The sequence below is a fragment of the Triturus cristatus genome, chromosome 6 (assembly GCF_964204655.1).
Source record: "Triturus cristatus chromosome 6, aTriCri1.1, whole genome shotgun sequence".
In the NCBI taxonomy this organism is placed as follows: domain Eukaryota; kingdom Metazoa; phylum Chordata; class Amphibia; order Caudata; family Salamandridae; genus Triturus; species Triturus cristatus.
This window is the reverse complement of record NC_140589.1, coordinates 1,635,972,449-1,635,985,878: the sequence shown is the minus strand read 5'-3', so window position 1 is coordinate 1,635,985,878 and position 13,430 is coordinate 1,635,972,449. Positions and strand designations below refer to the sequence as shown.

Here is a 13,430-nt window from a genome sequence, read left to right as displayed (position 1 = left end):
TGATGGAGCACCACCCAGAAGGGATCCACGGCAGGTTCCAGACCTTGTCACCCCTGTAAGGTGATGGGCGAAACAATGCAGGAGGTGCACAGGGCACCACTAGTTGCATCAGGGAGTGAGCCCAAAGCAGCAGTGTTCCCCTATATTTAATCCTTTGGCCGTGCCTGGCCATCCAGATGCATACATTGTAGGTGAATATTGAATACGGACTGGGTTACTCCCTACATCATACATCTTCAAAAAACCCAATTAAAATAAAATGTAAATTATTTTAAGGAGATATGTTTGTAAAGGAGTCTTTTAATTTCGTTCTGAAGGTGGCATAGGCAAGATTTCTTCTAATGACTGGTGATATGGAGTTCCAAAGTATAGGGTGCATTCCCTGGGAAGGAATGTTTAAGTATCTGTTTTTTGGGGAGGCGTTGGGGGTTTGGCAGTTCAAGCAGAAGGCTGTCTCATATGAGTAATTATTGTTTCCCACCTAATTCGATTCTTTTTTGGATAAGTCATTTGGGGAATCAGAGCGATGGAAATTGTGATGATGGAGGCTATTTTATGGATGCTACTTGCTTCAATCGGAAGCCAGTGGCGGCGCCGCATAACAAAAGTAGATATGGGACTGGGAATTGAGCGCAAAAATAATATAAAAACTTAGATCTCGCTGTCCCGATGCCATCCTCGGTGCTACACTCCCGGCAGTCTCTGGAAAGGCACAGGCTTCCCAGCCAATCCAGACGCTGCTCTCATGCTATGAGAGCAGTGCCAGGATTGGTCTGAGCGGCCTGGTCTGCTGCTCAGACACTGCCTGGGAGCCTGAGGCTTTTGACGAAATAGAAGTGCACATGGCTGTTTGGCCAGCCTAAGTCGGCTTGCCAAAACTGACATGCGCACTTCTAAGTGCTCACCTCTCCTGCCTGTCATGGCCACACACATGCACGCACCATTAGCCAGAGCCTGTCACAGAAAAATAAAATGATGTTGTTCTAATATTATTTTATTTTTCTGTGACGGACTCTTACCAGTGGAGTAATGCTCCTACGCCATTACGGAGGAGCTGCCCTTGCAGTTTATTGATATTATTGTAGTGATGTGATCATGCTTTCTGGTTCCACAGACCAATCTAGCTGCTGCATGATGTGCTGATTGCATGAGAGGAAGGTGGATTTTAAGTGTACCAGACAATGATGTGCTGTAGCCTCGTCTGGACAGTACCAGAGATTGAACTATTTGTTTTAAGGATTCTTCAGGTATGAAGAATTCCTATCTGGGGTTGTGCTTCTTTTGCCAAGGTATTTATCCATCACCGAAGCTTGAGATTTTTGCCAAGTATAGATCTAGTGACCATCTGCATTCAGTGAAGGATGGTTGACAATTGGGCACGGGTGAAATGTCCTTCTTCCCGAGTGTGGAGAGCATATAGGAAACTGCAGGCAGTTCTGCCATTTCCTCATCCACCTCCCACGGATTTGAAAAAGGCGGGAGAATTGGCCCGCTAAACATTCCAAGCATAAGGAATGCAAGGAACAAGGAATTTGTCTGCACTGGATGGAGTCGGTCTTTGTAGTTAATTCAATCACAACTACTAGACGCATCTAATCAATAAAAGGGGACATTCCAAAAAGCCTAAGGTTAAAATACACTTGAATGAAAGGTTCACAGGATGATATGTGATTTTCCTTACTACCCCGATAAAGCAAAATGGCATCAAATGATGCTCTAATGGGCAGAAGATGGTGTGTTTTGTAATAGGTAGTGGAATGTTTTAGCAAATTGGTAAAGTAAATGTTGTGGCCAGGGTGTGATTGTCAAAGGCTTGTGTACTGCTTAAAGGCAGCATGAAATTAATCAAACTTAATTTAAAGATGCTTCCATAAAATAATCATTGGATTATTTCTGTACCATTTTTAGTATATTTGCAGTGTGAATTGTAGGTGTGGGGCAACGAGCTGTGGCCCACTTTTTCCAGTGTTTCATCACAATTTCTATGGCAACGTAAATGTAGGAATAGGGCAAGCATTTAAGCCGTATGCAATCCAAATTCTCTAGAATCAAAGATGCACAATGTAAGAATTTGAGGGAGTGCAGAATCTTTCTATTCCTCCAAACCATCATGCTATTTTTATTTTCCCCTTTCAGTTGTATGCGGCCTAGGAACCCAGTTGTTTAAAAACAGCCACACAAAAGGGATTGTGTGACGTCCCGTTCAATGATGATATTGTGTTAGATTAAATGATTTTTTTACAGGCCAGTGTGATCCATTGTGCTAATTTACCCTAATCATTTGTCCAACAGGTTGAAAATGGTGACTATGAACGACCATTCTCAACTCCATCAGGCCAAGCCACAACACAATCCAAGTCTAATCAAACAGTAAAGCAGATTTTGGAGAGGTTTTACCCACACATGTACAGGAATGGCTGTTCTGAGGAGCAATTGAGGTAGGAACATTTTTATTATTACAATTCGATAAACAAGGAGAGTAAATCAGTTGGTCAGTTCATGTTGATAACCTCTATGTTGTTGATTCTTAGGTCTGTATTGCAAGTGGCCTTTTAATTCTGATTCAGGCAAAACTGGCGTTTCAGCTGGACTCGAAATTACAAGTGATTCAGATTCACATGTGTTTTTGTGCACCAATCCAATGGCTCAGCAGCACATGAAATGTAGGGAAAAACATGCAGAACATGATATGTATTACTGAATCCTGAACATTAGTCCCAATTTTGGGTCCATAACTTATACCTGCCTGGCAGTGGTGTGGAAATCCTCCCCGGTAACGGCAATACCAGATGCAATATTGCATTGGTGTATGTTATTTCCCATTTGCTGCACAATGTTATTTGCACTTAGGCGTTTTTGCACCACAAGTTTGCACTGACTTGTTTGTCTTCAATACAGGATACTAAGTAGTATAAATAAAACATAATACTACCTTCCAGCACATAGTCATGGATGGCTTAACCAATTGTAAACATGAATCTCAACAAAATATTTTGTTTGCATTTGCTGCCCAGGGATGTAGAGCTATCCATTGGAACATGGCTTGAGAGTGGACAGGGGCTTGCTCTAGCAATCTGAAGGTGCTCTTCTAAGGGGTAGTGTGGTCAAGCAGCCTTAGGCTTATCTGAGAGGAGTGTTAGGCATCTGCAAATACACACAATAGTAAATAAATGATACACACGACTCTCTAAGGAGATCTACACCAATATGCAAAAAAAACATTTATCTTTGTATATATTTAGGCACCAGAAGCAGTTTTTTCAGGTAAGTACGTATTTCAAGAGAAATACTTTTAGATTTAAAAAGTCAACAGTGTCATTTTCAGAAGCTGCAATGATATCCTATGGGAGGAAGAACAAGTACGGCATTAAGGTACAGTACAGCGACATACAGGACCAATCTCCAGGAGTTTTGGTGAGTGGTGGGCAAGGCCCAAGGCAGCACCAGCAAGACACCACCAGCGGCACTAGTGTGGCCGGTTGCAGGGGTGAGAAACAGCATTGGGTGCCCAATATCAGTCTATGGAGATCGGTCTCCGCGTAGAGAGGCTGCAGGTTTGGACTGGGAGGCCAGTCGGGCAGAACCAACATGGGGGCTCAGGCCTCACGATGCTCAGGGGCATATGGACGCCTTTGTTACTCTTCTCCACGGACTTGGGGCGATGGGTGTAGAGGTGTCTTTAGGCGTCGGGTTTTCCTTACCGGAAGCGGTCACAGTAGAGGAGGCCTGCGAACAGAGGCTGCAGTCGACGTCAGGAATTCCACGGTGAACTCTGTCTCTGGAGGGCTGGTACCACGCTGGCACCATTGGTCCACTTCAACTCAGGCTTGGAGCGACAGGTGCAGTGGTGTCCTTAGGCATCGGGTTTTCGTGATCTTTGATTCCTTACAGGTCTCTTTGGGGGCCTGCAGGATCCACGGGAGTTCTTGGCTCCTGGGTGAAGTGCTGGCAGGTCTCCCAGGCTTTGGAGACACAGCAGCTGCAGGAAAAGTGATCTTTTAGCGCAATTGTCGAAGACAGTAGGCAGGCCGAGAGGGTTGGGTCCAAGTCAGTTGCTGGTCTTCAGTTCTTGCTCTTTGCGACTCTTCACTCTTCTTTCAGGTCAGCAGGATGCTTTTCTGGTCCCAGGGGCTCCCCTAAATACTACATTTTGGGGATTTTAGGGAGTGTAGGGTAGTAGCCAATGGGCTTCTTACCCTTGGGGTCACTACTTCCCCTATATGACCACTTCCTGTGGGAAGTGGGCATAACCCTGTCCCAGAATTCTTACGTTTGCTATCACAAAGAGAGCCAACTCTGTAAAGTTTTGTCCACTTAAGTTAGCCCACCTTAGGGGTGGTACTAGCCTGGGGGTGGGCACACCTACCTGACTAGGTAATTTTCTTGCCCGTCCAGGTTTCAAAGGGCTCTGGACAAAGGGGCTCGGCTTCCTCTCCTGTGAGGAGAGCCAGATCTGCTTTTCAGAGGCAGTGGCTTCTTTGAAGCTCCCCTGCCTTGGAATGCTAATCAGCAGGTCGTCCTGTGCGAGGGGGTGTGAACATCCTCTCCCAGAGCAGGCTTTGTTTCTGACCTCCTAAGAGCAAAGGCTCTCACCTTTGGGGGTCAGACACTCGTCTCTGGTGACAGGTTGGCATAAACCAGTCAGCCAACACACCAGTGGCTGGTAGGTTTTCAGGAGGGACCTCTAAGGTGACCTCTATATGCATGTATTAATAAATCTGGAATCAATGTGGGTTTATTAATATGAGACGTTTGATACCAAACACCCCTATTTTCAGTGAAGCCATCAAGTAGCTGTGGAACTCGTTTCTTGACAACTAACCAGCACATGCACTTAAAATATCTTCTGTGATCATTTTCACTGGCAGCAATGGAACTGACCAGCACAGGGACATATCTGCTCGTGAAGATATGCCCACACATGTAGTATAAGGCACACTGGCTTAGGGCTGGAAGGCCTGCAATAGGGGTGACTTACAAATACTACATGCTGTGTTAGGGGACATGGCACACAAGGATGTGTGCCATGTTGTGTTTTCACTTTTGTCCGCACCAAAACACACAGCCTGCAGTAGCATGCTTTACAATTGCTTGGTGTGGGGTCTCTCAGGGTGGCACAATTTGTGCTGCAACCTTTAGGGACCCTTTTTAGTACCTCAGGCACTAGGTACCAGGTGTACCATTTACTAGGGATTTACAGAGAATTCTAAAGGTATTGTAAATGGGGGTACAATTGCACAGTTTTAGGAAATAGACCTAGCAGTGGGAACCTGGTTAGCAGAAACCGAGTGCACTTCCAGTCAAAATCACATCGAATATCAGGCAAAAAGTGGAGGTGACCATGTCAAAAAGGGGCACTTATCTACATTACCTTTCACAAGTGAGTCTTCATCTTCTTAGTGGAAAAACCTGGAAAAGCCATCTGCATTGGCATGGTCCGCCCCAGGTCTGTGTTTCACTGAGAGGCCTGTGGCCAGTTTAAACAAGGAAGTGAGAGTCAAACATGTATGGTCTCAGCTTCTTCAAGGACCAAGCCACAGCAAATGTTTCCCTCTCAATGGCACTCCAAAGCTGCTTTCTGGGGGGATAACCTCCTGCTAATGGAAGCAACAGGTCGGTCATGGCCATATTCATTGTTTGGGATAGGACCACTCCTATGCCATGTTCACTGGCATCTGTCTGCACTATGAACTGCTTAGAATAAACTGGAGCTTTCAGAATGGATGCTGAGCACACTGGTTCCTTCATAGTGTCAAAGGCCTTTTGACAGCTCACTGTACAGTTCATTATCATTGGCATTTTTTTAGAGGGCAACTCTATGAGGGGTGCCACAATAGTACCATACCTCTTCACAAACTTCCTGTAGTACCCAGTCAAGCCAAGGAATGCCCTGACTTGAGTCTGGGTGGTTGAAGCTACCCAGTCCACAATTTTCTTGGGTTATGAGGGTTGAACTTGGTCTCCACCTACATGGCGGCCCAAGTATAAAACAGGGCCCCGCCCTATCTGGCACTTCCTTGTCTTGGTAGTGAGGCCTGCATTTCGCAAAGCCCCAAGGACCTTGCCAAGATGAATCAGGTGATCCTGCCAGGTGGAACTATAGACCGCAATATCGGCAAGATATGCTGAACTAAGAGATTCCAGCCCAGCAAGGACTTTGTTCATCAACCTTTTGAAGGTGGCAGGGGAATTCTTTAGTCCAAAGGGCAATCCAGTGAACAGATAATGCCCATCTGGGGTTGAATGCCGATTCTTCTTTTGCTCCTGAGGTCAGACCATCTGCAAGTACCCTGATGTCAAATTAAAAGTACTGGCTGCCCCTAGCTAGTCAATTTGTTCATCTACCCTTGACATAGGATGTGCAGCTGTCTTTGTGACCGTGTTGAGACCACTATAGTCAACACAAAACCTCAGTTCTCTCTTTCCACCCTGAGGGTGAGGATTGGGGGCTAAGACCACTGGGCTGACCCAGGGACTTTCAGAGGTCTCAGTTACCCCTAACTCCAACATCTTGCTGACTTCCGCTCTGATGCTTTCCCTCACTTCGTCAGACTGTCTATACAGTTTACTTTTGACATGCAGACTGTCAACCGTGTCCACATCATGGACATTCCAGTTAGTCTGACCAGGTGTAAGGGAAAAGAGCTCAGCATATTGCTCAAAGACGTGCCTCCAGTCAGCCTGCTGTTGGGCAGAGAGGGTGTCTGACAAAATCCCTCCATCCACTGACCCATCTTTGGGACTGTTGGAGAGGAGGCCAGGGATAGGCTTACTCTCTTGCTCCTGATCCTCATTAGTTAACATCACCATGGCCACATCAGCCCTGACGTGATAGGGTTTAAGACAATCCACATGGATGGCTCTTTTGGGGTCCCTGCAAGTGCCAAGGTTCACCAGATTGGCGTCCTCCCTTTTTCTTTCAAGGATAGGGTAGGGTCCACTCCATTTGTCCTGGAGGGTCCTAGGAGCCACAGACTCAAAACCCCACACCTTCTGCCCTGGTTGGAACTCCACCAGTGCTGCCTTTTGGTCATACAGAGCTTCTGAAGCTCTTGGCTGGCCTCAAGGTTTTTGGATGCTTTTACCATGGACTCAGCCATCCTGGAATGCAGGCCAAGCATATAGCTCACAATGTCCTGTTTAGTTTCTGTGAGAGGTCTCGCCCATCCTTCCTTCACTACACAATGGTCCCCTCACAGGATTACCAAACAAAAGTTCAAAGGTGGGGAGGAGGGCATGGACTGGCGAGATGGCTGATCGGACGTGATCCGTTTTGCTCCCGGGTAGCGCTAATGTTCTGGACACATTTTGGCACTATATTGTCACCCTACCTGGCCTGAAAGCGATCCCATGTGGGCCCAGAAGTTGGAGTAGGCAGGGAATCTGTGTTCATCCTTGGTGAGCCACACACTGAGAGCCGGGGGAGATCCAGCCGGAGAGCCCTCCCGGCAGCATCGGCTCATTAACTGAGAGGAGACCTCGACACGGAGTCACCGCTACCTCTCACATCTGTCGGGATCTGTCAACTGGTGTTCCACCACAGCGGTCAGAGTGCATGGCTCGCCTTGCGGATCGGAGAGCGGCGAGGCGCTACGACGGACCCCCTTAATGGTCGTTGCCCTAGGAGGACCGCTTAAGCGGCGACCCAGGCCCCTCGCGGCTGCTGTGCCCCCCTGAGATACACCAGGGTCAGGACTTGTGACACCGGACCTGCAACATTAAGATAGGGGAGTGCGGGGTGGGTCAGCCTTTATGCCGCCAAAGAAGACAGTGACCAGAGCGACGACCAAAGTTTCGAGCTTCTTTTCACCAGCAGATAAGCAGCGCTCTCTGGATCGCGACAGTGACGCAACCACCATGGCCCTCACTAAGGAGGATCTCATGTCCTCCCTGCGAGACTTTAAGATGGAATTGAGGATCGAGCTGAGCCAAGACATTCAAACTTCCATTGACCAACTAAAAACCGATCTCAACTCACGAATGACAGACCTCCAACGCGATCTAGACTCAGTGGGCACCAGAGTGGTCGACATGGAGACGCACACCCAGGAAACAGATCAACAAGTAACGGCGCTACAAGACACAGTTCTCACTCTCCAAGACCTTCTCCACCAAACCCAGCTAAAGGCGGAAGATTTGGAAAACAGGGCTCGGCGGGAGAATATATGGATCCGAGACCTTGAGGAAGGGGTGGAGGGGCCTGACCTAGAGGCCTTCTTGGAGGGTCTTTTTGCGGAGATCCTCTGCCCGCAGACTCTCAAGATCAAACTCGAGAGGGTACACCGAGTAGGAAGCCTTTCTACCGGGGGCCGGCAGAGACCGAGAGCTGTGCTAGCGAAATTCCACTCTATAAGGTGAAAGAGGCGTTACTCCTGGCGGCCCGTCAGAAGGGCACAGTTTCCTTCCAAGGCCATTCCTGCACCATCTACCAAGATCTGGCGCCCGCTACCTTGTCCAGACGACAACAATTCCACCCCATTACCTCAAAACTCCGCGATAAGGTCAAATACCGATGAACTTACCCATTTTGCTTGAGTTTCGAATATCATAACAAACAAAGACACGTGGTGGATCTGAAAGAAGGGATGGATCTCCTGGGTCTCTCATTGGAAGACACGGTCTATAGCAAGGGGCACACAAAGCACTGGCCCCCCCTACATCAAAATGGTCCACGACCTCTCGAGGCAATGACAAATTAAGCGGCCCATACTTGGACAACGACCCCATTCACCACCCGAGGTGTGATCCTCCGGGGCCAGTGGTGTCTCGAATTGAAGCCATCCCGATGTGAGACGACTCCAGCTCCAGGGCCGGGACGTGACGCTTGGCCCTGATGCCACCCCAGGGGCCCATACTGCAGCGGGCTAGCTCTTTCGGACCATGACGCTGGGCGCTGGTGATATCAGGTGGGCAGATAGTCCAACTGGAGAACTGCCACAGACTAATGTTGAGAGACGTTCTGGCTTTGCCCCACGACGGAGCGATGCCCGCTTCATGGCCCGGTTCGCTTAGCTTCCTTTATGTTCATGAGGAAACTTGACTGTGTGGCCCTATTGACTCCGCCAGTTTGAACACGCCGGGTGACTCATAACTATCAGAGTGTCCAGAGGAGGGGCGAGCTGGGACCTTGGTCACTTTGTTCCTCCATCAAGACTATGTGGGTTCTCCTGTCCACAATCGGAGTCTTATCATCGACCCGACACTTGATGATGTTACTTCTGTTTAGTTTTGGGGTTCTTGTTTTTGGGGATCTTGTTTTTAGGGTTGTGGAATGGGGGAGGGAAACTGGTGGTGGTTTTTTAATGGTCCTCCACGCGGATGCGTTTTGCCTAGATTAGGTTACATACCACAGCCATACTTAAGCTCCATGCCCCATGGGGGCCTTACTGCGCAGAATGGGAGACTGACATACAGATTCAGGAGAGAGCGGAGGGGTGCGGCGAGGACACAATGGTACTTATGGTAGGCTTTTGGAATGTGAAAGGCCTTAACTCGCCTCACAAAAGGCAAAAACGTTTGGAAATATATCTTAGACAATCACTTAGATGTAGTAGCACTACAAGAGACACATCTACCCCGAGCTGAGGAGACCCGCTTCCGTCACAAACGCTACACCTTGATTTACAGGGTGTCGGTGCACACTAAACACCGGGGAACCGCGATCCTTTTCCACACCTCTATGAAGTTTCAGCCAACCACCACTATATCTGACAAGGAGGGCCGCTGGATAATGGTTAAAGGCATCTTGCGTGGTAGACTCTGCACTTTTGTCTCATCCTATGCACCCAACACAGGGCAGGCTACCTTCCTTCAGATGCTCCTGGGGAAACTACAGGATTTTGCGGAGGGTCCGACACTCCGTCTGGGGGATTTTAACCTAACCTGGCAGATGGAACTCGACAGCACTCACTCCCACAGACAGGGGTCGAGCTCCTTCTCCACAGGGGCTAAACAACAAATACACGAACTGGGCCTTAGGGATGCCTGGCGAACCCTTTACCCCCAGACACGAGATTATACCTTCTATTCACATGTACACCGCACATACTCTAGAATTGATTATATATTTATTAGCCAAAACTTAATGGGAGCCCTTCGAGAGGCCAAGATTTTACCAATCTCCGTGTCAGACCATTGCCTAGTTTCGATCTGTTTATCCAGGGACGCTCTAGCGTCTGCATCTCCCAAATGGTACTTTCCGGCCTCTCTCATGAGAGATAGAGTACTATGCACAGAATTGGGAGACACGATCACTGACTTTTTTTGCCAGAAATGTCCCTGCGGATACCTCTGTGTTCAATAACTGGGACGCCTTCAAAGCAGTCTTTAGAGGCTGTTGTATAGCACTTAACTCCGAGCTGAATAAACGCCGGACTAAAGAAAAAATAGACCTGGAAGCCGAATTAACACTAGCTGAATCGACCCATAAACGCACACCCACTAGGGAATCTCTGCGCACACTCACAACATTGTGGGGGAAGCTTCGAGCCATATACAACAATAGGGCGGAGCACACCCTTCTGAAGCTCCGTCAGCCTTCCTACTCCCAGGGTAACAAGGTCAGTCGACACTTGAAGGAAAAACAAGAACGGGAATATATTGGCGGCATAAAAGATGGGCGAGGTGATCTCAATCACAAGGACGCAGAAAAAGCCGACATTTTTGGTGCCTTTTATGGCAACCTATATACGAGGGAATTAAGAGATGTGGACATGCAAAGTAACTACCTACAGTCCCTGCAGCTCCCTCAAGTTTCCCACAACTGGAATGACCGGCTTACAGCCCCTATCACATCAGGCGAGGTGACTTTGGCTATTAAATCTCTCAAATCACAGAGAGCCCCAGGGCCCGACTGGTTTACGGCCCAGTTCTACAAAACCTTTGCCCCAGATCTTCTGCCCATTCTTACCCTCCTTTTTAATACCATGGCAGAGACTGGAGGGGTCACCCCATCAATGGCGGAAGCTGTGATCACAGTTATACCAAAACAAGGGAAAGACCCACAGAGGTGTGCTTCGTATCAACCTATCGCCCTTGTCAACCTAGATGTGAAATTATACTCATCCATTCTCGCAACCCGCCTGAACGATCTCATGCCCAAACTCATCCATCCAGACCAGTCTGGGTTTATTAAAGGCCGTCAGACGCACGACAACACTAGGTGTATAACCCATCTAATCGAGAAAGCTAATAAGAGGAAGATTCCGGCAATACTGGTGGGGTTGGATGCTGAGAAGGCATTCGACAGGGTAGACTGGCCATTCCTCTTCACCAGACTTGCGCACTTTGGCTTCGATAAGAAGTTTATTACTATGATCCGGGCTAACTATGTCCAATCTCGCTCAAGGAGGCAGGTGATTGGGGTCTTATCAGCTCCCTTCCCTTTGACCAGAGGTATTCGCCAGGGGTGCTCCTGGTCACCTTTATTGTTTGCCCTCAGTATTGAACCATTGGTCATGGCCATACACGCAGCACCAGAGATAAGAGGCCTTCCTTTTAGCAGAGAAATGCATAAGATATCCCTCTTCGCAGACGATGTGCTCTTATCTCTTACGGACCCGGCCACCTCTCTCCCCACGCTTCAAACGGAACTTCAGCGCTTTGAAGCAGTGGCAGGCTTCAAGGTTAACCCAGACAAATCCTACGTTCTCAATCTTACAATCCCCGACACCGAAGTCCGGGAACTTCAAGCCTGCACCCCACTACGGTGGACCTCCCGCTCGCTCCAATACTTGGGGATTCAATTGACTCTTAGAGTGGAAGATCTTTACAGAGCTAACTTTCCATCCTCAGACTACAGGCAGATCTGGCACGCTGGAAACCACTCTTTATCTCTTGGCTCAGCTGCATACATGCGATCAAAATGACTGTGCTCCCTAAACTGTTATATCTGTTTCAGGCACTCCCCGTGGAACTTGACAAAGACTTTCTCCCTAAAATAAAATCCATGGTTCTGCGATTCATTTGGCAAGGGGGGCGAGCACGTTTCTCCTTCTCAATACTGAGAAGATCTAGGAGGGAGGGGGGGACGGGTCTCCCAGACTTTGGGCTTTATTATAAAGCCGCCCAGCTATGGGTGGTGACTGAATGGGCCAAGAGGGAATCGGAGAAGCCCTGGCTCCATATGGATAGGACCATTGCAGGAAGAACGATCTGGGTCCTCATTTGGAGGCCCAAGAAGGAGAGACCCCAGAATGTATATCTCAGCACGCCCACACTGACAACCCTAAAGGTATGGAACACTCTAGCGAGCAATGATCAGTGGACCACGTTTCCATCGCCATTTACACCAATTCACTTTAACCCAGCCTTTCCCCCGGCTCTGCAGGAGGGTCCCTTTGACCAGTGGAGGGAGGGGGGTTGCAGGGCACTGACACCTATTCCATAACTACGACATTCCCACCTTTGACAGCTGCAAGAGGGACTACGGGGTGGCACCTACTGAACACTTTCATTATCTTCAATTGAAACACTAGGCTCTCACGCCCCTTATCTCCGAGGCGGCCACTCGCCCCCTTACGAAATTTGAAACATATGTACAAAATGTAGACTCTATGAAAGGAGTGATCTCCTACCTGTATGATTATCTTCTTACCTCTATGCACACTCCAAGACCCCGCTATATGTCCATGTGGGAGGGAATCTTGCAGCGCAAAATCCAAGATACTGAATGGATGGGGTTGTGGTCGGACATCGCAAAATGTAATCACTCTATAGAGTTACGGGAGGCTCAACTCCAAACCATGATGGACTGGTTTCTGTAACCAACCAAGCTCAAGAAAATATTCCCCACAGACATGTGTTGGAGGGGCTGTGGGTTACTTGGTGACTTCCCGCATATTCGGTGGGATTGTCCTGTAATACAGGTAATACAGGAAATTCTAGCAAAAATGAGGGAGATGCTAGGATACCCTATTCCGACTAGTATGGCAGAGACCCTCCTGGGCCTTCGTGACCCCTCACTCAAACACGAAACCAAAGCGGATAAGGCCATTATGTGGAACTGCATTCGGGCGGCAAAGATAGCGATAGCGGCAGCTTGGAAGAACAAAGAGGCCCCAGCCATCTCCCTATGGCACTCCAGGCTGTGGAAGTTACTATGCCTTGAAAGGATGGCCAATATATTCAGGGATGATTATAAAAATTTCGAAAATCGATGGGGCCCACTGGTTGCTTTCCTTACAAAGGGATTACCGTTAGCAGTCTGCCCGGCGTCAATCAGAGACATGCATCTCTTCCAGTTTTAACCTATTTGAGGATACCGAATCGCGAATCCACGCTGTAGATAGCGGACCGCCACCAGTACGGGGTGGGATGGGAGGGAGGGGGGGGATTTATTTTCCTTTGTATGTTCTTAAAATCCTGAGAGTTCTAGTTAGACTCTCTCCACCAGAAGGATACCTTCCCCGTTGGAAGGCACTGAGTTAACA

General features: G+C 48.4%; 1 protein-coding gene across 2 annotated transcripts in view; it reads left to right on the top strand.

The window, feature by feature from the left end:
• The window catches only part of PLEKHH2 (pleckstrin homology, MyTH4 and FERM domain containing H2), a 626,603-nt gene that overhangs the window by 532,717 nt on the left and 80,456 nt on the right, over positions 1 to 13,430 (top strand). For both annotated transcript variants that reach the window (XM_085612785.1, XM_085612786.1), the window contains exon 25: positions 2,293 to 2,438. In XM_085612785.1, the coding sequence (XP_085468911.1) occupies positions 2,293 to 2,438 (146 nt within the window). The remainder of the gene's footprint in view (positions 1 to 2,292; positions 2,439 to 13,430) is intronic.